At 49.2% G+C, this 19,656-nt stretch overlaps 1 protein-coding gene across 12 annotated transcripts in view; it reads left to right on the plus strand.

Moving 5' to 3' along the window:
* Window positions 1–19,656, plus strand: part of hspg2 (heparan sulfate proteoglycan 2) — a 647,132-nt gene that overhangs the window by 549,769 nt on the left and 77,707 nt on the right. For all 12 annotated transcript variants that reach the window (XM_085966756.1, XM_085966759.1, XM_085966758.1 and 9 more), the window contains 3 exons: window positions 477–737; window positions 4,915–5,077; window positions 19,533–19,630. In XM_085966756.1, coding sequence (XP_085822882.1) covers window positions 477–737; window positions 4,915–5,077; window positions 19,533–19,630 — 522 coding nt within the window. The remainder of the gene's footprint in view (window positions 1–476; window positions 738–4,914; window positions 5,078–19,532; window positions 19,631–19,656) is intronic.

Here is a 19,656-nt window from a genome sequence, read left to right on the forward strand (position 1 = left end):
CTCAACCGAAGGGCAGAACACCAACAGTGCAGCACTCCCTCCATAGTGCACTGTGGTGCCAACCCAGACTATGTGCTCAAGTCCTAAAGATGGCCTTGAACTCGTACTCCTCTCACTCGGAGGCGAGAGCCCTACCAACTGCATCGATCTGATGTTTATCAATTGTTGAATCATGAGCCTTTGGACTCTTGAGTTGAAGCACACCCTCAGTTTGTGTATTGATTAAGACCATGTGGAATAGCTGAGATGGTAGAACCTGTTACAGGAGGACCTCAATGGAAGTTTGGTAATGGCGGAAGAGATGCGGGTCTAGTAGAGCAGAAGGGTAGAGACACCTGTGAGCAACTTGACTGTGACTAACTGCCGCAAGTGAACGTGTAACCAATCACAATCCTTATGTAACCATATGACTATATAATGCCAAGTTAACATCTAATGTCACATTTGAAGTAACGCTGACTCGCCTTGTTCCTCAGCTGCACCATATGCCACCTTTGACGTTGAGGTTGTCACGGTACGGGTGGGCGAGATAATCCGATTACACTGTCTATCCCAAGGAACTCCACCAATCAAGTACGAATGGTCTAAAGTGAATGGAAGCCTGCCTAGCAGGGCAGTCACACGCAATGGAATCCTGCAGATCAACCTAGCCGTGGTATCTGACTCGGGCAAGTACCGATGTCTGGTGAAGAACAAAGTTGGTCAAAGTGATGCAATTGCAGTGGTAAACGTGAGATGTGAGTAAAATGTCTTATTTTCTCCTCATTCTTTTCTCATCTTCCATTATAGTAATTTTCAGAAGGGAATTGGATAAATACTTGAAGGGGAAATATTTGCAGGGCTCTGGGGAAAGAGCAGGGAGGAGTGGGACTAATTAGAGAGCTCGCTCAAAGAGCCGACACAAACACAATGGGTCGAATGGCCGCCTGCACTGTATGATTCTATAGACCAATGTTTGGATTCTCAGACTCTATATCCCCGAATTTAAAAACTAGGTTGATTTATTATCCTGGGTCAAGAATGGCAAAAGTCATCTGATCAAGGCCAGCAGAGGTAGCTGATGGGTGAACCTTGAACTTGAGCCCATGATTTTGTAGGAGCCCCTTAACAGGGCTGCAAGATATTCCTACAAGTACCTCAGCATTTCTGCTGTTTTTGGAACGCAGTGGAAAGCACAGAAAGGAGCAGAAAATGAAGATAATGGCCCAGAAATTCAGGTCGGGGGCTTCCCGCGGGTGCAAGCCCCCGACCTGCACTTACCTTGTGCGCCGGCCGTTGAGCTGTGGGCCCGCGTGGGATTCCGATCCTGGGCCTGCTCCAGCCGCCGGCGTGCAGTGCTTGCGTATCCCAGGGGCGCAGTTAGTTCGAAGCGTCCCCTGGGATCACGTGGGCCATGGAGAGCCAATGGCAGCAGGGAATGCTTCATTCATAAAATTGACAGGAAGAGCTGTCAAACCTATAAATACTATAAGCCCCAAAACATCACTAAAACTTCAAATAAATTTTTTTTTTAAATCACATTTTTAAAATAACTATAAATTACATGAAATAACTATTTTAAGCAATAATTTAAATTTTTGATAATTAATTACATTTTCTAACGGGGCTGAAAATAAACTTACCTTTCTTTAAAGTATTTAAAAATAATAAACCTGTGGAAAAAATGTTTTAATTTTAATTAATTCACCACTTACCTTGTTAAAAGCAGGCCTTGCGACTGCTTTTTAAAAGTGTAACTGCTGGAGACTTACCCTCCCGGAGAAACCTGCAAACAAAACGTAAGTTCCATGCGCACGCGCGGCCTCTCCTGCGCACGCGTTCAACCTCTGAACCCCTTCTTTCAGGGGAACGGAAGTTCCAGTTTCCTGCGCATGCACAGTGCATGCACGAAACCGGCACTTTCGTTGGGCCTACGCGTGAGTATACACGCATTGGGACCCGAACTTCTGGGCCAATGTTTGTCTATTGACCTGACTTCTGGATTTGCTGGGGGCTGATTTTTGCTGTTTTAGCGACCAATTTGAGGCACTGATATGGGACAGTAGAGGCTGGGAAATCTGATGGGAATGGGTTCTGTTAGACTCTCGCTGGTTGTGGGAGCCGCTGAATCTTCTGGTTGGGCCTAGGGCAAGTGTATGGAGCTCCCATCTTGAGCAGGTGGGAGCTTTGTGAAGGTGTGAAGGGAGGTCGGGAAGCCCCCTGCCTGACCTGCGGGAGGCTGAGGCCTGAGCACGACCAGTGAAACCTGATGGGAAGGAGGCCTTAGGTAGGCCTACAGGCGGGGAGAGCCTTGCAAAGGCCGGCCGATTTACAGGTGGCTGTTACAGGCCTTTTAAAGACCCATCTTAAATTTTTATTGCTGTTTTTCCCCCCTTGCTGGTACAGCGGCCTCTGCGTCAGTTGTGATTTTTTACTTATTTATTAATTTATTCGCCCACACGCTCTTTATTTACAGCACAGGGTTTGTCAATCGTTACCCACCAAGTGACAGGTTCGGAAGAGCTGGGGGGATGGGGGCGAGGCCAGGCTGCCCAAGAGGCCTTGCCCTCCCGCTGGTCCCCGCAGACCCCACGATCTGCAGGGAGGGGTCAGCTACTTGGCTTGGGTGGGCATTGTGTCGGTTTAGGCTCGTCTTCCCAAAGGACATTGGCCCAGCAGATCCCCTGGTGACCTCTCAGTGAGATGTGGATGCCTGCCTGGTTCTTCAGAAGCGCCCCATTCATATTGTGCCCTGCATGAAAGAAGGGCATGTCCGGGTGATCAGAAGCCAATGGAGCCTGTATTGTCGCATCTACCAATAGTCATTTTGCAGTTTGTTCACAAAGTGAAGCTCTTCGCTAACCAGCCTGATTGTTTTTATTCCGTTTAGCCCAAACGTATAAAGGAATAAATGTTTTTTTGGATTTATATGATAAAATGTTGTCTCGGCAGTTGCTGAAATCGCTGTATATCCTCCAAACACTTCTGGTCTCGGCTTGTGACTGCAGCCTTCAAACACAAACCCCGTTTGTATGTCAGTGCTCTGAATAATGATTGAATGGGGCGCCAGTGAGAAACGGTTCTCACTGTTGACGTCAGTTTGCAGTTAAACAAAGACATCGGCCAATGAACACTGTCAACTGCCCAAAATAGGCTTCTAGTTTTCAAAATAATTAAAACAGTATTCCGATAAGTTTTTGTACCACAGCTGCTTAACATCTCGGCCTAGACAGGAGCAGAAAATACTGAACACAAACACATTTACACAGAAGTGACAGAATCTCTAAATTGTGGGACCCACAGGATAAAACTTGATGGCATTCTGACGATTTTTAATATGATGAGCATTTACAACAGGTATTTGATCAACTTCTCACCGAGGAAGTGAATGAGGGTAGATTGATTTGTCTCGATGGTTCTGTGCTTGGAACAGTCACTGGAACTATTGCCCTATGGGTTAAAAAAAAATCACCGCAACTCTGCAACATCATCAGCAAAAAACCCTCTTGTGATTCTTCAAAAGCAACAGCTTCCAACTATCATTCTCCAATGCTATAACCTTTTTGTTCTAGTTTGGCACGTACACAGTTGTCCCAATGTGTTGATGTGCCATTGCCCTGGTATTCTGAACACCCCCAAGTGTAGTTTAAACACATTTACTGTTTTCTGCTCCGGTTAGAGTGACCTGCTGAGCGATTGCTGAATGCTTGTTACACCAAAACTTATGGAAATCTTATCTGGGTACAATCCTCATTCAAATATAACTTTATTTGACAAACTAGTTCTGTTGCTTAGATCAGATGCATAATTTCTTTTAAAAGTCCTTTTTCCACTTCTACAATGGAGGCTATCTATGTAAACATGTCACATTCTGGCCTAGAATTGGGACCTGGTTTTGCCCGTTCTTCAGGCACAAAAGGAGGTCAAAAATGAGCAGTTTTGTAGAGCTCCAATAAATTGCAGAGGCTCCCATGCTGGTATACAGTCCAAGTCGCCACCTCTCACATAGATTACAATATGGCAGCCCGCAGAGTGATGAGCTCACTCGCTGTGTGTTGTTTAATGTAGACCTGGTGAATCCGTAGCTGGGGGCCAACAGTTAGTTACATGCTTGGAATGAAATAGATGGTAGTAGAAAGGTTGTATAACTGGTAATAACAACAGAAAATGCTGGAAAAACTCAGCAGGCCAGGCAACATCCGTGGAGAGAGAAATAGAGTCAACGTTTCAGGTTGAAACCCTTTGTCAAGACTGAAAAAGCACAGGAAATGAAACAGATTAAAAGGCCAGGCTGGGAGAGAACAAAAGAGAAGTGAAGAGACATTAAGAGGTATTCAAAACAAGGCGGGATGGTGATAGGACTAGTGGAGACAAAAGACGGCTCTAGATTAGGTGTGAAATGCGCTGGCAGAATGGGAGACAGCTGCCATTGTGGGAGAGAGAGAGAAAAGGTGTGGATAAAAATTATAAGTAAAAATGTAATTGGGGCCGAGGTTATGATCTGAAATTGTTGAACTCGGTATTGAGTCCGGAAGGCTGTAAAGTGCCTAATCGGAAGATGAGGTGCTGTTCCTCGAGCTTACGTTGAGCTTCCGTGGAACAATGTAAGAGCCCGAGTACGGTGAGGTCTGAGTGGGAATGGGGCGGTGAATTAAAATGACAGGCGACCAGAAGCTCGGGGCCATCCTTACGGACTGAACGGAGGTGTTCTGCAAAACGGTCACCCAATGTAGAGGAGACCACATCGTGAGCAGCAAATACAGTATACTAGATTGCAAGAAGTACAAGTAAATCGCTGTTTCACCTGGAAGGGGTGTTTGGGGCCCTGGACAGTGGGAAGGGGGTAATGTATAACGGGTAATGTATGGGAACTTTGTAAAAGGAATATCACGACCTGTAACTCTTTCCTACTTTGTGTATTGTTTATCACATCAGCTCCCCCGGCAGTGAGGGTATCGCCGCGGATTGAGGTGAGAAATTTTGGCGGCACCGTAGAATTCACCTGTTCAGTAATCGGCCACCCGCAGCCCAGGATTGAGTGGTTCAAGGAGGGAGGGGATTTGCCCCCAAATCACACAATCAGCAAAGGAATCTTGAGGTAAGATAATGAATCGTTATTTCCTACAGCTCTTAAGGTAACCTTTTCTCCCAACAAAATGCATTCTATATGGAATTGCAGACCAGTTGCTGCCTTATAAAGACTTAAGACCCTTGAGGGCTTCAGATATCGAACTCAAGTCTGAGAGTTGAGTGGTTTAATGAATCTCAGCTGAACCCTGAGGAAATGTCTAATTTTCATATCATTCAGCTTAGAAATGATGGGGGAGAAATTGGGTGAGTAGCGCCACCTGTTAGCGCCTAAAGAGGCAGTCAGTGGCTGTAGCGCCACTGGCTGCGCCTCCCGCGATATTCAGCAGGGGCGCTAATGGTGGCGTTAGCCATTTGCGCTGCGCCGCTACCGATGACGTCATCGGTGTGTGCAGCGCCCCATTCGTGCCCCGGACGCGATATTTGGTAGCGAACGCCGCTGTAGCGCCGTTCGCTACCCGCGCCCGGTTCGCAGGGCCTTTTTCGGCGGCCGCCTGCCAGCACCTCCGTGCCCGGCCTCCTGGTCCCCCCCCCCCCCCCGCGGCATTGCCGGCTGTTTCCCGAGAGCCCGGCACTTCTCCTTGGTGCCGGGCTCTTTTGCCAGTACTCGCGATCGGGGTTCACGCTGTTGCAGGCCCCTCCCCCTTAACAGTGTGAGGGAGGCCTGCAGTACCGCAGCGTGCCGTGCCGCAGCGTGTGGCGCTGCGGCACGTTGATCTGCGATATTCAGTTTCAGCGCCCTAAGAGGGACGCGGAGCGCCTCGAGCCTCGCCCGTCTCCCTCTAGGGGCGCTCAAGCTGAATTTCTGACGATCGCTACAGCTTCGCACGCTGCGCAAAAACCAGCGCCCAGGCGAACTTGGCGCCAGTTTGGCGCCTCAACCCAATTTCTAGGCCCAGGTGTTTTAGAGATCAACTTATAGATGGATAAATGGGTATAGAAAAAGTTAAGCCAGAATATTACTTTAAATTAAAGTAGAGAGGCAGAACTAAGGGACGTGGGCTCCAAGTAGTAAATGTTAATTTTAGGACTGATATCAAGAAATATTTCTTCACACGCAGTGTGTTCAATGTGTGGAATAAACTTGCAGACGGAGTGGTGGAGACAAAAACCTTGAAATCATGGAACCAATTGGAGGCTGCAATGGCCGGGGGGGCATTGGGATATCTCTAGAGGGATGAATTAAGATGGGCCGAATGGCCTTCCTCATTTGTAACTATCTTGTGATCCTGTTTTATGGAACATATAGGCCTAGAAATTGAGTTGACGCCGCGCCAGGGCTTTAGCGCCGGAAATTTAGCGCCGGCGCTAATTCCCTTGCGCGCGCCAAAAATTCAGTAGCGCCGCGCCCAGATGGCTGCCGGCGCTACTGGCGGGCGTGAGTGCCTCCCAATGGGCGCTGAGTGCCGCATTGCGGCGCTAATCTGGCGCTGCGGCACCCGATGTGGTGCGGCAGGCTGGGGAAGTGCAGGCCTCCTCCTCCCGTTAAGGAGGCGCTGCCTTCACCCGATCGCTGGCCGTTTGATTTTTTCAAAAATGAGCCCGGCACCTCGGACAAGTGCCGGGCTTGCAGGCCAGACGCATCTGTTCCGCGGGGGGGGTGGGGGGGGTGGAGGAGTCCGGGGAGGGAGGTGCGGGCAGGCGGCCGGCGGGAAAGCGGCCGGCCGCCGCGCGACCGTAATGCGCCGGCGCTAACTTGTGTAAGACTCGGTTGCCAGAGTCTTAGTTGCGGCTGCCACGGGCGAGGCGGCCGCAACTGAATTTCGGCGTTCGGGCGCGTTGCCACGGCAACCGGGACGCTGTGCACACCGATGACGTCATCAGTGCCGGCGCAGCGCAACCGGCTAACGCCGATGGCAGCGCCGAAGTGAATTTCAGCAACGGCTATCATTGCGGCGCTAGGCCCTCTAGCGCCGCAAAATGGGCGCTAACCCTACTGAATTTTCAGCCCATAGACAATTCAATCTGTGTTAAAGGGGTAATGTACAAAAAAAACTGGTTGAGAATCTTGTTTCGAAACAGAAAAGCGACTGAACAATATGTGCGTTTTTGTCGCGTAATTGTTACAATGAGTTTTTTGATGTGATTTACTTTGTTCCATTGTTTTTACACAAACAATGTTTGCCAGGTTTTTTTAAATGAAGACTATGTCCCTCGATTGAGGGGTCACACGCCTTGTGTATGGAGTCCTCAGTTATTACCTGAGGCAAGAAAGTTACAAAGCTTTTCTTTTTCCAAAGCGTTACTAAGATGTTCACTGTCTCGTATCTACAATATAGGTAAGTTACTATGGCCCAGAAATTCGGGTCGGAGGTTTCCCGCGGGTGCAAGCCCCTGACCTGCACTTATCTAGCGCGCTGGCCGTTGAGCTGTGGGCCCGCGTGGGATTCCGATCCGGGGCCTCCTCCAACTGCCGGTGTGCAGTGCTTGCGTATCCCAGGGGCGCAGTTAGTTCGATGCGTCCCCTGGGATCACGTGGGCCATGGAGAGCCAATGGTAGCAGGGAAATGCCCATTTATAAAACTGACAGGAAGAGCTGTCAAACTTATAAATACTATAAGCCACAAAAATCACTAAAACTTCAAATAATTTTTCTTAAAAAAATCACATTTTTAAAATAACTATAAATCATATAAAATAACTATTTTAAACAATTTAAATTTTTGATAAAATTAATTACATTTTCTAACAGGGCTAAAAATAAACTTACCTTTCTTTCAAGTATTTAAAAATAATAAGGCCTAGAAATTGAGTGCCCTTAGCGCCGATTTTGCGGCGCTAGAGGGCCTAGCGCTGCAATTGGCGCCGGCGCCGAAATTGCCTGGGGCCCTTCCGCCGCGGTAGACCAGTAGCGCTGCGCCGGCACCGATGACGTCATCGGTGTGCGCAGCGTCCCGGTTGCCATGCCGACGGGCCCCAGCGCCGAAATTCAGTTGCGGCCGCCTCGCCCGTGGCAGCCGCAACTAAGACTCTGGCAACAGAGTCTTACAAGTCTTTGCGCCGGCGCATTAAAGGCCCCGCGGCGGCCGGCCGCTTTCCCGCCGGCCGCCTGGCCGCAGCTCCCTCCCCGGACATCCACCCCCCCCCCCCCCCGGAACAGAAGCAAGCCCGGCACTTGTCCGAGGTGCCGGGCTCATTTTTAAAAAGATTTTCGCGGGCCGCGGCCGGGTGCAGGCAGCTCCTCCTTAAGGGAAGGAGGAGGCCTGCACTTCCCGAGCCTGCCGCACCGCATCGGGTGCCGCAGCGCCGGAATTGCGGCGCGAAACGGCAGTTAGCGCCGATTTACCGCCGCAAAGACCCTTCAGTAGCGCCGGCAGCCGTTTGGGCGTGGCCCTGCTGAATTTTTGGCGCGCGCAGGGGGACTTAGCGCCGGCACTAACTTCCGGCGCTAAAGCCCTGGCTAAGCCAAAACTCAATTTCTAGGCCTAAATGTTTTAATTTTAATTAATTCACCACTTACCTTGTTAAAAGCAGGCCTTGCGCTTGCTTTTTATATGTGTAACTCCTGGAGACTTGCCCTCCCGGAAAAACCTGGAAAAAAATGTACGTTCAATGCGTACGCGCTGCCTCTCCGGCGCACGCGTTCCACCTCTGAACCCCTTCTTTCAAGGTAACAGAAGTTCCGGTTTCCCGCGCATGCGCAGTGCATGCATGAAACCGGCACTTCCGTTGGGCCTACGGGTGAGTATCCCGTGCGTATTCACCCGTGGAGACTCGAATTGAGACGCAGAATGGAGACGCGGAGGTTGGGGATGGCATTAAAAGGGAAATTAAAGAAGCATGCAGTAAGGGCACAGCAGTCATCATGGGTGACTTTAATCTACATATAGATTGGGCCAACCAAATTAGTAACAATACTGTGGAGGAGGAATTCCTGGAGTGTTTACGGGATGGTTTCCTGGACCAATATGTCGAGGAACCAACCAGAGATTAGGCCATCTTAGACTGGGTATTATGTAACGAGAAAGGATTAATTAGCAATCTTGTTGTACGAGGCCCCTTGGGTCGGAGCGATCATAATATGATCGAATTCTTCATTAAGATGGAGAATGAAGTAGTTGACTCAGAGACTAGGGTCCTCAATTTAAATAAAGGAAACTACGATGGTCTGAGGAGCGAGTTGGGTAGGATTGATTGGGGAATGTCACTCAAAGCGTTGACGGTGGATAGGCAATGGCAAACATTCAAAGACCGAATGGATGAGCTACAGAATTTGTTCATCCCAGTTTGGCATAAAAATAAAACAAAAAAGGTGACTCAACCGTGGCTAACAAGGGAAATTAGGGATAGCATAAGATCCAAGGAGAGGACATATAAATTGGCTGGAAAAAGCAATAATCCTGAGGATTGGGAGCAGTTTAGGATTCAACAAAGGGATTAATTAAGAAAGGGAAAATCGAATATGAGAGTAAGCTTGCAGGGAACATAAAAACTGACTGTAAAAGCTTTTATAGATATGTGAAGAGAAAAAGATTGGTGAAGTCAAGCGTAGGTCCCTTGCAGTCAGAATCAGGGGAATTTATAATGGGGAACAAAGAAATGGCAGACCAACTAAATTTTGGTTCTGTCTTCACAAAGGAGGACACAAATAACCTCCCAGAGATGCCGGGGAACATAGGGCCTGATGAAAGGGTGGAACTGAAAGAAATCAGTATTTGTAGGGAAATGGTGTTGGGAAAATTGATGGGACTGAAGGCCGATAAATCCCCAGGGCCTGATAATCTACATCCCAGGGTACTTAAGGAAGTGGCCCGAGAAATAGTAGATGCATTGCTGGTCATCTTCCAGAACTCGATAGACTCTGGAACAGTACCCATGGATTGGAGGGTAGCTAATGTTACCCCACTATTCAAAAAAGGTGGTAGAAAAAAAGCGGGGAATTATAGACCGGTAAGCCTGACATCGGTAGTGGGGAAAATGCTAGAGTCCATTATAAAAGATGTAATAGCAGAGCACTTGGAAAGCCGTGACAGGATCGGACAAAGTCAACATGGATTTACAAAAGGTAAATCATGCTTGACTAATCTACTGGAATTTTTTGAGGATGTAAGTGGTAAAATAGATAAGGGAGAACCAGTGGATGTGGTGTATTTGGACTTTCAGAAGGCTTTCGATAAGGTCCCACATAAGAGATTAGCGTGCAAAATTAAGGCACATGGGATTGGGGGCAAGGTATTGACTTGGATAGAGAACTGGTTGACGGACAGAAAGCAAAGAGTTGGAATAAACGGGTCGTTTTCCGAGTGGCAGGCAGTGACTAGTGGGGTATCGCAAGGATCGGTCCTAGGACCCCAGCTGTTCACAATATATATTAATGATGATCTGGACGAGGGAATTGGATGTAATATCTCCAAATTTGCAGACGACACAAAGCTGGGTGGGAGGGTATGCTGTGAGGAGGATGTCGTGAAACTCCAGTACGATTTGGACAGGTTGGGTGATTGGGCAGAAACATGGCAAATGCACTATAATGTGGATAAATGTAAGGTTATCCACTTTGGTGGCAAAAACAGGAAGGCAGATTATTATTTGAATGGCAATAGATTGGGAGAAGGGGAAGTGCAAAGAGACCTGGGTGTTCTTGTGCACCAGTCACTGAAGGTAAGCATGCAGGTGCAGCAGGTGGTTAAGAAGGCAAATGGTATGTTGGCCTTCGTAGCAAGAGGGTTCGAGTACAGGAACAAGGATGTCTTGCTGCAGCTGGGGTCCTAGGACCGATTAAATACGTGGGGTTACAGGGATAGGGTGGGATATGTGTTGGTGTAGGGGTTACGGGGATCGGGTGGGATATGTGTCGGTGCAGGCTCGATGGGCCGAAATGGCCTCTATCTGCACTGTGGGGTTTCTGTGATTCTGTGAGTTGTACAGGGCCTTGGTGAGACCGCACCTTGAGTATTGTGTGCAGTTTTGGTCGCCTTACCTGAGGAAGGACGTTCTTGCCATGGAGGGAGTGCAGCGAAGATTCACCAGGCTGATACCTGGGATGGCAGGAATGATGTATGAGGAGAGATTGTGTCGATTGGGCTTATACTCACTGGAGTTTAGAAGATTGAGAGGGGACCTCATCGAAACCTATAAAATTCTGTCAGGTCTGGACAGACTAGATGCTGGAAGGATGTTTCTGATGGCCGGGGAGTCCAGAACCAGGGGTCATAGTCTAAGGATAAGGGGTAAGCCATTTAGGACAGAAATGAGGAGGAATTTCTTCACCCAGAGAGTGGTGAACCTGTGGAATTCTCTGCCACAGAGGGCAGTGGAGGCCAGTTCATTAAATATATTCAAGAAGGAGTTGGATATATTTCTTAAGGCTAAAGGGATCAAGGGATATGGGGAGAAGGCAGGGACAGGGTACTGAATTTGGATGATCAGCCATGATCTCATTGAATGGCGGAGCAGTCTCGAAGGGCCGAATGGCCTACTCCTGCTCCTATCTTCTATGTTTCTATGAATTTCTGGGCCAATGTATGTTGCACATTCCTTATTTCGGCATTCTGTGACGCAGTCACACCTGCAGTTGCACATTTCCACCAATAGATGGAGCTTCCTACGCTGCCTATCCCAATACCCGTACCTCTACCTACAGCATCACTAATGCACTCGGAGACAAGTTCCCCTCGTCCTCACTTTCCATGGGCAGAGCCATAGGAGATCCATTGATACTGTTTGGATTTGGAAACGCATAATGGCAGATATTCCGCCATTGCGGAATTGGAGCACATCTCCAGCCTGGTGTAATTTCCACCCAGCGCAAAGATGTGTCCCATGACTTATAAAATGATAAATAATACTGGAATTTATAGAAGGCCCTATCATGGAATCATACAGTACAGAAGGAGGCCATTCGGCCCATCGTGCCTGTGCCGCTCCGCTGAAAGAGCTCTCCAATTAGTCCCACTCCCCCACTCTTTCCCCATAGACCTGCAGATCTTTCCACTTCAAGTATTTATCCAATTCCCTTTTGAAAGTTACTATTGAATCTGCTTCCACCGCCCATTCAGGCAGTGGATTTCATATCATAACAACTCGCTGCGTAAAAACGTTTCACCTCTCCTCTCCCGTGGCTTTTTTGTCAATTACCTTAAATCTGTGTCCTCTGGTTACTGACCCTCTTGCCAGTGGAAACAGTTTCTCCTTATGTACAATATCAAAACCCCTCACAATTTTGAATACCTCTATTAAATCTCCCCTTAACCTTCTCTGCTCTAAGGAGAACAATCCCAGCTTCTCCAGACTCTGCACATAACTGAATTTCCTCATCCTGTACCATTCTGGTAAATCTGCTCTGCACCATCTCCAAGGCCTTGACATCCTAAAGTGTGGAGCCCAGAAGTGGACACAATACTCTGGCTGAGGTCTAGCTAGTGATTTATAAAGGTTTATCATAGCTTGCTTGCTTTTAACCAACATCCCTATAAAGAGATTATAGAGCGGGGGAGTTATCCCCGGCGTCTAGATTATAGAGCGGGGGAGTTATCCCAGTGTCTCAATTATAGAGCGGGGGAGTTATCCCGTGTGTCTAGATTATAGAGCAGGGGAGTTATCCCCAGCGTCTAGATTATAGAGCAGGGGAGTTATCCCCAGTGTCTAGATTATAGAGCGGGGGAGTTATCCCGTGTGTCTAGATTATAGAGCGGGGGAGTTATCCCCAGTGTCTAGATTATAGAGCGGGGGAGTTATCTCATGTGTCTAGATTATAGAGCGGGGGAGTTATCCCCAGTGTCTCGATTATAGAGCGGGGGAGTTATCCCCGGTGTCTAGATTATAGAGCGGGGGAGTTATCCCCAGTGTCTAGATTATAGAGCGGGGGAGTTATCCCCAGTGTCTAGATTATAGAGCGGGGGAGTTATCCCCAGTGTCTCGATTATAGAGCGGGGGAGTTATCCCCAGTGTCTAGATTATAGAGCGGGGGAGTTATCCCCGTGTCTAGATTATAGAGCAGGAGAGTTATCCCCAGTGTCTCGATTATAGAGCGGGGGAGTTATCCCCGGTGTCTAGATTATAGAGCGGGGGAGTTATCCCGTGTGTCTAGATTATAGAGCGGGGGAGTTATCCCCAGTGTCTAGATTATAGAGCGGGGGAGTTATCTCATGTGTCTAGATTATAGAGCGGGGGAGTTATCCCCAGTGTCTCGATTATAGAGCGGGGGAGTTATCCCCGGTGTCTAGATTATAGAGCGGGGGAGTTATCCCCAGTGTCTAGATTATAGAGCGGGGGAGTTATCCCCAGTGTCTAGATTATAGAGCGGGGGAGTTATCCCCAGTGTCTCGATTATAGAGCGGGGGAGTTATCCCCAGTGTCTAGATTATAGAGCGGGGGAGTTATCCCCGTGTCTAGATTATAGAGCAGGAGAGTTATCCCCAGTGTCTCGATTATAGAGCGGGGGAGTTATCCCCGGTGTCTAGATTATAGAGCGGGGGAGTTATCCCGTGTGTCTAGATTATAGAGCGGGGGAATTATCCCCAGTGTCTAGATTATAGAGCGGGGGAGTTATCCCCAGTGCCTAGATTATAGAGCGGGGGAGTTATCCCCAGTGTCTAGATTATAGAGTGGGGGAGTTATCCCCAGTGCCTAGATTATAGAGCGGGGGAGTTATCCCCGGTGCCTAGATTATAGAGCGGGGGAGTTATCCCCAGTGCCTAGATTATAGAGCGGGGGAGTTATCCCCAGTGTCTAGATTATAGAGCGGGGGAGTTATCCCCAGTGTCTAGATTATAGAGCGGGGGAGTTATCCCCAGTGCCTAGATTATAGAGCGGGGGAGTTATCCCCGGTGCCTAGATTATAGAGCGGGGGAGTTATCCCCGGTGTCTATATTATAGAGCGGGGGAGTTATCCCCAGTGTCTAGATTATAGAGCGGGGGAGTTATCCCCGGTGCCTAGATTATAGAGCGGGGGAGTTATCCCCAGTGTCTAGATTATAGAGCGGGGGAGTTATCCCCAGTGTCTAGATTATAGAGCGGGGGAGTTATCCCCAGTGTCTAGATTATAGAGCGGGGGAGTTATCACCGGTGTCTCGATTATAGAGCGGGGGAGTTATCCCCAGTGTCTAGATTATAGAGCGGGGGAGTTATCCCCGTGTCTAGATTATAGAGCGGGGGAGTTATCCCCAGTGTCTAGATTATAGAGCGGGGGAGTTATCCCCAGTGTCTAGATTATAGAGCGGGGGAGTTATCCCCAGTGCCTATATTATAGAGCGGGGGAGTTATCCCCGGTGTCTCGATTATAGAGCGGGGGAGTTATCCCGTGTGTCTAGATTATAGAGCGGGGGAGTTATCCCCGGTGTCTAGATTATAGAGCGGGGGAGTTATCCCCGGTGTCTAGATTATAGAGCGGGGGAGTTATCCCCGGTGTCTAGATTATAGAGCGGGGGAGTTATCCCCGGTGTCTAGATTATAGAGCGGGGGAGTTATCCCCGGTGTCTAGATTATAGAGCGGGGGAGTTATCCCCGGTGTCTAGATTATAGAGCGGGGGAGTTATCCCCAGTGTCTAGATTATAGAGCGGGGGAGTTATCCCCAGTGTCTAGATTATAGAGCGGGGGAGTTATCCCGTGGGTCTAGATTATAGAGCGGGGGAGTTATCCCCAGTGTCTATATTATAGAGCGGGGGAGTTATCCCCAGTGTCTAGATTATAGAGCGGGGGAGTTATCCCCAGTGCCTAGATTATAGAGCGGGGGAGTTATCCCCAGTGCCTAGATTATAGAGCGGGGGAGTTATCCCCGGTGTCTAGATTATAGAGCGGGGGAGTTATCCCCAGTGCCTAGATTATAGAGCGGGGGAGTTATCCCCAGTGCCTAGATTATAGAGCGGGGGAGTTATCCCCAGTGCCTAGATTATAGAGCGGGGGAGTTATCCCCAGTGTCTGGATTATAGAGCGGGGGAGTTATCCCCGGTGTCTAGATTATAGAGCGGGGGAGTTATCCCCAGTGTCTAGATTATAGAGCGGGGGAGTTATCCCCAGTGTCTAGATTATAGAGCGGGGGAGTTATCCCCGGTGCCTAGATTATAGAGCGGGGGAGTTATCCCAGTGTCTAGATTATAGAGCGGGGGGGTTATCCCCGGTGTCTAGATTATAGAGCGGGGGAGTTATCCCGTGTGTCTAGATTATAGAGCGGGGGAGTTATCCCCAGTGTCTAGATTATAGAGCAGGAGAGTTATCCCCAGTGTCTCGATTATAGAGCGGGGGAGTTATCCCCGGTGTCTAGATTATAGAGCGGGGGAGTTATCCCGTGTGTCTAGATTATAGAGCGGGGGAATTATCCCCAGTGTCTAGATTATAGAGCGGGGGAGTTATCCCCAGTGCCTAGATTATAGAGCGGGGGAGTTATCCCCAGTGCCTAGATTATAGAGCGGGGGAGTTATCCCCGGTGCCTAGATTATAGAGCGGGGGAGTTATCCCCAGTGTCTAGATTATAGAGCGGGGGAGTTATCCCCAGTGTCTAGATTATAGAGCGGGGGAGTTATCCCCAGTGCCTAGATTATAGAGCGGGGGAGTTATCCCCGGTGCCTAGATTATAGAGCGGGGGAGTTATCCCCAGTGCCTATATTATAGAGCGGGGGAGTTATCCCCGGTGTCTATATTATAGAGCGGGGGAGTTATCCCCGGTGTCTAGATTATAGAGCGGGGGAGTTATCCCCGGTGCCTAGATTATAGAGCGGGGGAGTTATCCCCAGTGTCTAGATTATAGAGCGGGGGAGTTATCCCCAGTGTCTAGATTATAGAGCGGGGGAGTTATCCCCAGTGTCTAGATTATAGAGCGGGGGAGTTATCACCGGTGTCTCGATTATAGAGCGGGGGAGTTATCCCCAGTGTCTAGATTATAGAGCGGGGGAGTTATCCCCGTGTCTAGATTATAGAGCGGGGGAGTTATCCCCAGTGTCTAGATTATAGAGCGGGGGAGTTATCCCCAGTGTCTAGATTATAGAGCGGGGGAGTTATCCCCAGTGCCTATATTATAGAGCGGGGGAGTTATCCCCGGTGTCTAGATTATAGAGCGGGGGAGTTATCCCCGGTGTCTAGATTATAGAGCGGGGGAGTTATCCCCGGTGTCTAGATTATAGAGCGGGGGAGTTATCCCCGGTGTCTAGATTATAGAGCGGGGGAGTTATCCCCGGTGTCTAGATTATAGAGCGGGGGAGTTATCCCCGGTGTCTATATTATAGAGCGGGGGAGTTATCCCCAGTGTCTAGATTATAGAGCGGGGGAGTTATCCCCAGTGTCTAGATTATAGAGCGGGGGAGTTATCCCGTGGGTCTAGATTATAGAGCGGGGGAGTTATCCCCAGTGTCTATATTATAGAGCGGGGGAGTTATCCCCAGTGTCTAGATTATAGAGCGGGGGAGTTATCCCCAGTGCCTAGATTATAGAGCGGGGGAGTTATCCCCAGTGCCTAGATTATAGAGCGGGGGAGTTATCCCCAGTGCCTAGATTATAGAGCGGGGGAGTTATCCCCAGTGTCTAGATTATAGAGCGGGGGAGTTATCCCCGGTGTCTAGATTATAGAGCGGGGGAGTTATCCCCAGTGTCTAGATTATAGAGCGGGGGAGTTATCTCCAGTGTCTAGATTATAGAGCGGGGGAGTTATCCCCGGTGTCTAGATTATAGAGCGGGGGAGTTATCCCCAGTGTCTAGATTATAGAGCGGGGGAGTTATCCCCAGTGTCTAGATTATAGAGCGGGGGAGTTATCCCGTGTGTCTAGATTATAGAGCGGGGGAGTTATCCCCGGTGCCTAGATTATAGAGCGGGGGAGTTATCCCCAGTGCCTAGATTATAGAGCGGGGGAGTTATCCCCAGTGTCTAGATTATAGAGCGGGGGAGTTATCCCAGTGTCTAGATTATAGAGCGGGGGAGTTATCCCCGGTGTCTAGATTATAGAGCGGGGGAGTTATCCCGTGTGTCTAGATTATAGAGCGGGGGAGTTATCCCGTGTGTCTAGATTATAGAGCGGGGGAGTTATCCCCAGTGTCTAGATTATAGAGCGGGGGAGTTATCCCCAGTGTCTAGATTATAGAGCGGGGGAGTTATCCCCAGTGTCTAGATTATAGAGCGGGGGAGTTATCCCCGGTGTCTAGATTATAGAGCGGGGGAGTTATCCCCAGTGTCTGGATTATAGAGCGGGGGAGTTATCCCCGGTGTCTAGATTATAGAGCGGGGGAGTTATCCCCAGTGTCTAGATTATAGAGCGGGGGAGTTATCCCCAGTGTCTAGATTATAGAGCGGGGGAGTTATCCCCGGTGCCTAGATTATAGAGCGGGGGAGTTATCCCAGTGTCTAGATTATAGAGCGGGGGGGTTATCCCCGGTGTCTAGATTATAGAGCGGGGGAGTTATCCCGTGTGTCTAGATTATAGAGCGGGGGAGTTATCCCCAGTGTCTAGATTTTAGAGCGGGGGAGTTATCCCGTGTGTCTAGATTATAGAGCGGGGGAGTTATCCCCAGTGTCTAGATTATAGAGCGGGGGAGTTATCCCCAGTGTCTAGATTATAGAGCGGGGGAGTTATCCCCAGTGTCTAGATTATAGAGCGGGGGAGTTATCCCCAGTGCCTAGATTATAGAGCGGGGGAGTTATACCCAGTGTCTAGATTATAGAGCGGGGGAGTTATCCCCGGTGTCTAGATTATAGAGCGGGGGAGTTATCCCCAGTGTCTGGATTATAGAGCGGGGGAGTTATCCCCGGTGTCTAGATTATAGAGCGGGGGAGTTATCCCCAGTGCCTAGATTATAGAGCGGGGGAGTTATCCCCAGTGTCTAGATTATAGAGCGGGGGAGTTATCCCAGTGTCTAGATTATAGAGCGGGGGAGTTATCCCCGGTGTCTAGATTATAGAGCGGGGGAGTTATCCCGTGTGTCTAGATTATAGAGCGGGGGAGTTATCCCCAGTGTCTAGATTATAGAGCGGGGGAGTTATCCCGTGTGTCTAGATTATAGAGCGGGGGAGTTATCCCCAGTGTCTAGATTATAGAGCGGGGGAGTTATCCCCAGTGTCTAGATTATAGAGCGGGGGAGTTATCCCCAGTGTCTAGATTATAGAGCGGGGGAGTTATCCCCGGTGTCTAGATTATAGAGCGGGGGAGTTATCCCCAGTGTCTGGATTATAGAGCGGGGGAGTTATCCCCGGTGTCTAGATTATAGAGCGGGGGAGTTATCCCCAGTGTCTAGATTATAGAGCGGGGGAGTTATCCCCAGTGTCTAGATTATAGAGCGGGGGAGTTATCCCCGGTGCCTAGATTATAGAGCGGGGGAGTTATCCCAGTGTCTAGATTATAGAGCGGGGGGGTTATCCCCGGTGTCTAGATTATAGAGCGGGGGAGTTATCCCGTGTGTCTAGATTATAGAGCGGGGGAGTTATCCCCAGTGTCTAGATTTTAGAGCGGGGGAGTTATCCCGTGTGTCTAGATTATAGAGCGGGGGAGTTATCCCCAGTGTCTAGATTATAGAGCGGGGGAGTTATCCCCAGTGTCTAGATTATAGAGCGGGGGAGTTATCCCCAGTGTCTAGATTATAGAGCGGGGGAGTTATCCCCAGTGCCTAGATTATAGAGCGGGGGAGTTATCCCCAGTGTCTAGATTATAGAGCGGGGGAGTTATCCCCGGTGTCTAGATTATAGAGCGGGGGAGTTATCCCCAGTGTCTGGATTATAGAGCGGGGGAGTTATCCCCGGTGTCTAGATTATAGAGCGGGGGAGTTATCCCCAGTGTCTAGATTATAGAGCGGGGGAGTTATCCCCAGTGTCTAGATTATAGAGCGGGGGAGTTATCCCCGGTGCCTAGATTATAGAGCGGGGGAGTTATCCCCAGTGTCTGGATTATAGAGCGGGGGAGTTATCCCCGGTGTCTAGATTATAGAGCCGGGGAGTTATCCCCAGTGTCTAGCCAACATTTATCCCTCGAACACGAGCAAAAAACCGATTATCTGGTCATTTATCTCATTGCTGTTTATGGGACCTTGCTGTGTAGAAATTGTCTGCTGGGTTTCCGTAAATTATGACAGTAACTGCACTTCAAAAGTACTTAATTGGCTGTGAAATGCTTTGAGGCATCCTGAGATTATGAAAGGCGCTATATAAATGCTAATTCGTTTTTTTAGTGATGTTGATTGAGGGATAAATGTTGGCCAAGACTCCCCTGCTCCTCTTCGAATTAGTGCCACGGGATCTTTTACGTCCACCTGAGAAAGTAGGTGGGGCCTCAGTTTAACGTCTCATCCGAAAGACGGCACCTCCGAAAGTGCAGCACTCCCTCAGCACTGCACTGGAGTGTCGGCCTATCTTTTTGTGTTCAAGACCCTGGAGTGGGACTTGAACCCACGACCTTCTGACTGTGCAGCGAGTGTGCTGCCCACTGAGCCACGGCCGACACACAGGATAAAGCAATGAAGTGACGGCTGTGCTTTGTGTTGCCGGTGTATTCGGTTCATTTGGAGATGGTGTTTATCTGACCTCAAATTGCATTGTTGGTTGTCTTTATAGAATTCAAAATATACAAGAAGGAAATGAAGGAGTTTACACCTGCCGAGCAGCAAACCCGTTCGGGCAGGTCCAGGACAGTGCCAAACTGGCCATCCAAGGTAGGCTTCAGATCAGAGTCACCTCA

The sequence above is a fragment of the Somniosus microcephalus genome, chromosome 25 (genome assembly GCF_052327205.1).
Source record: "Somniosus microcephalus isolate GS21.2 chromosome 25, FLI_Smic_1.0, whole genome shotgun sequence".
NCBI lineage: Eukaryota > Metazoa > Chordata > Chondrichthyes > Squaliformes > Somniosidae > Somniosus > Somniosus microcephalus.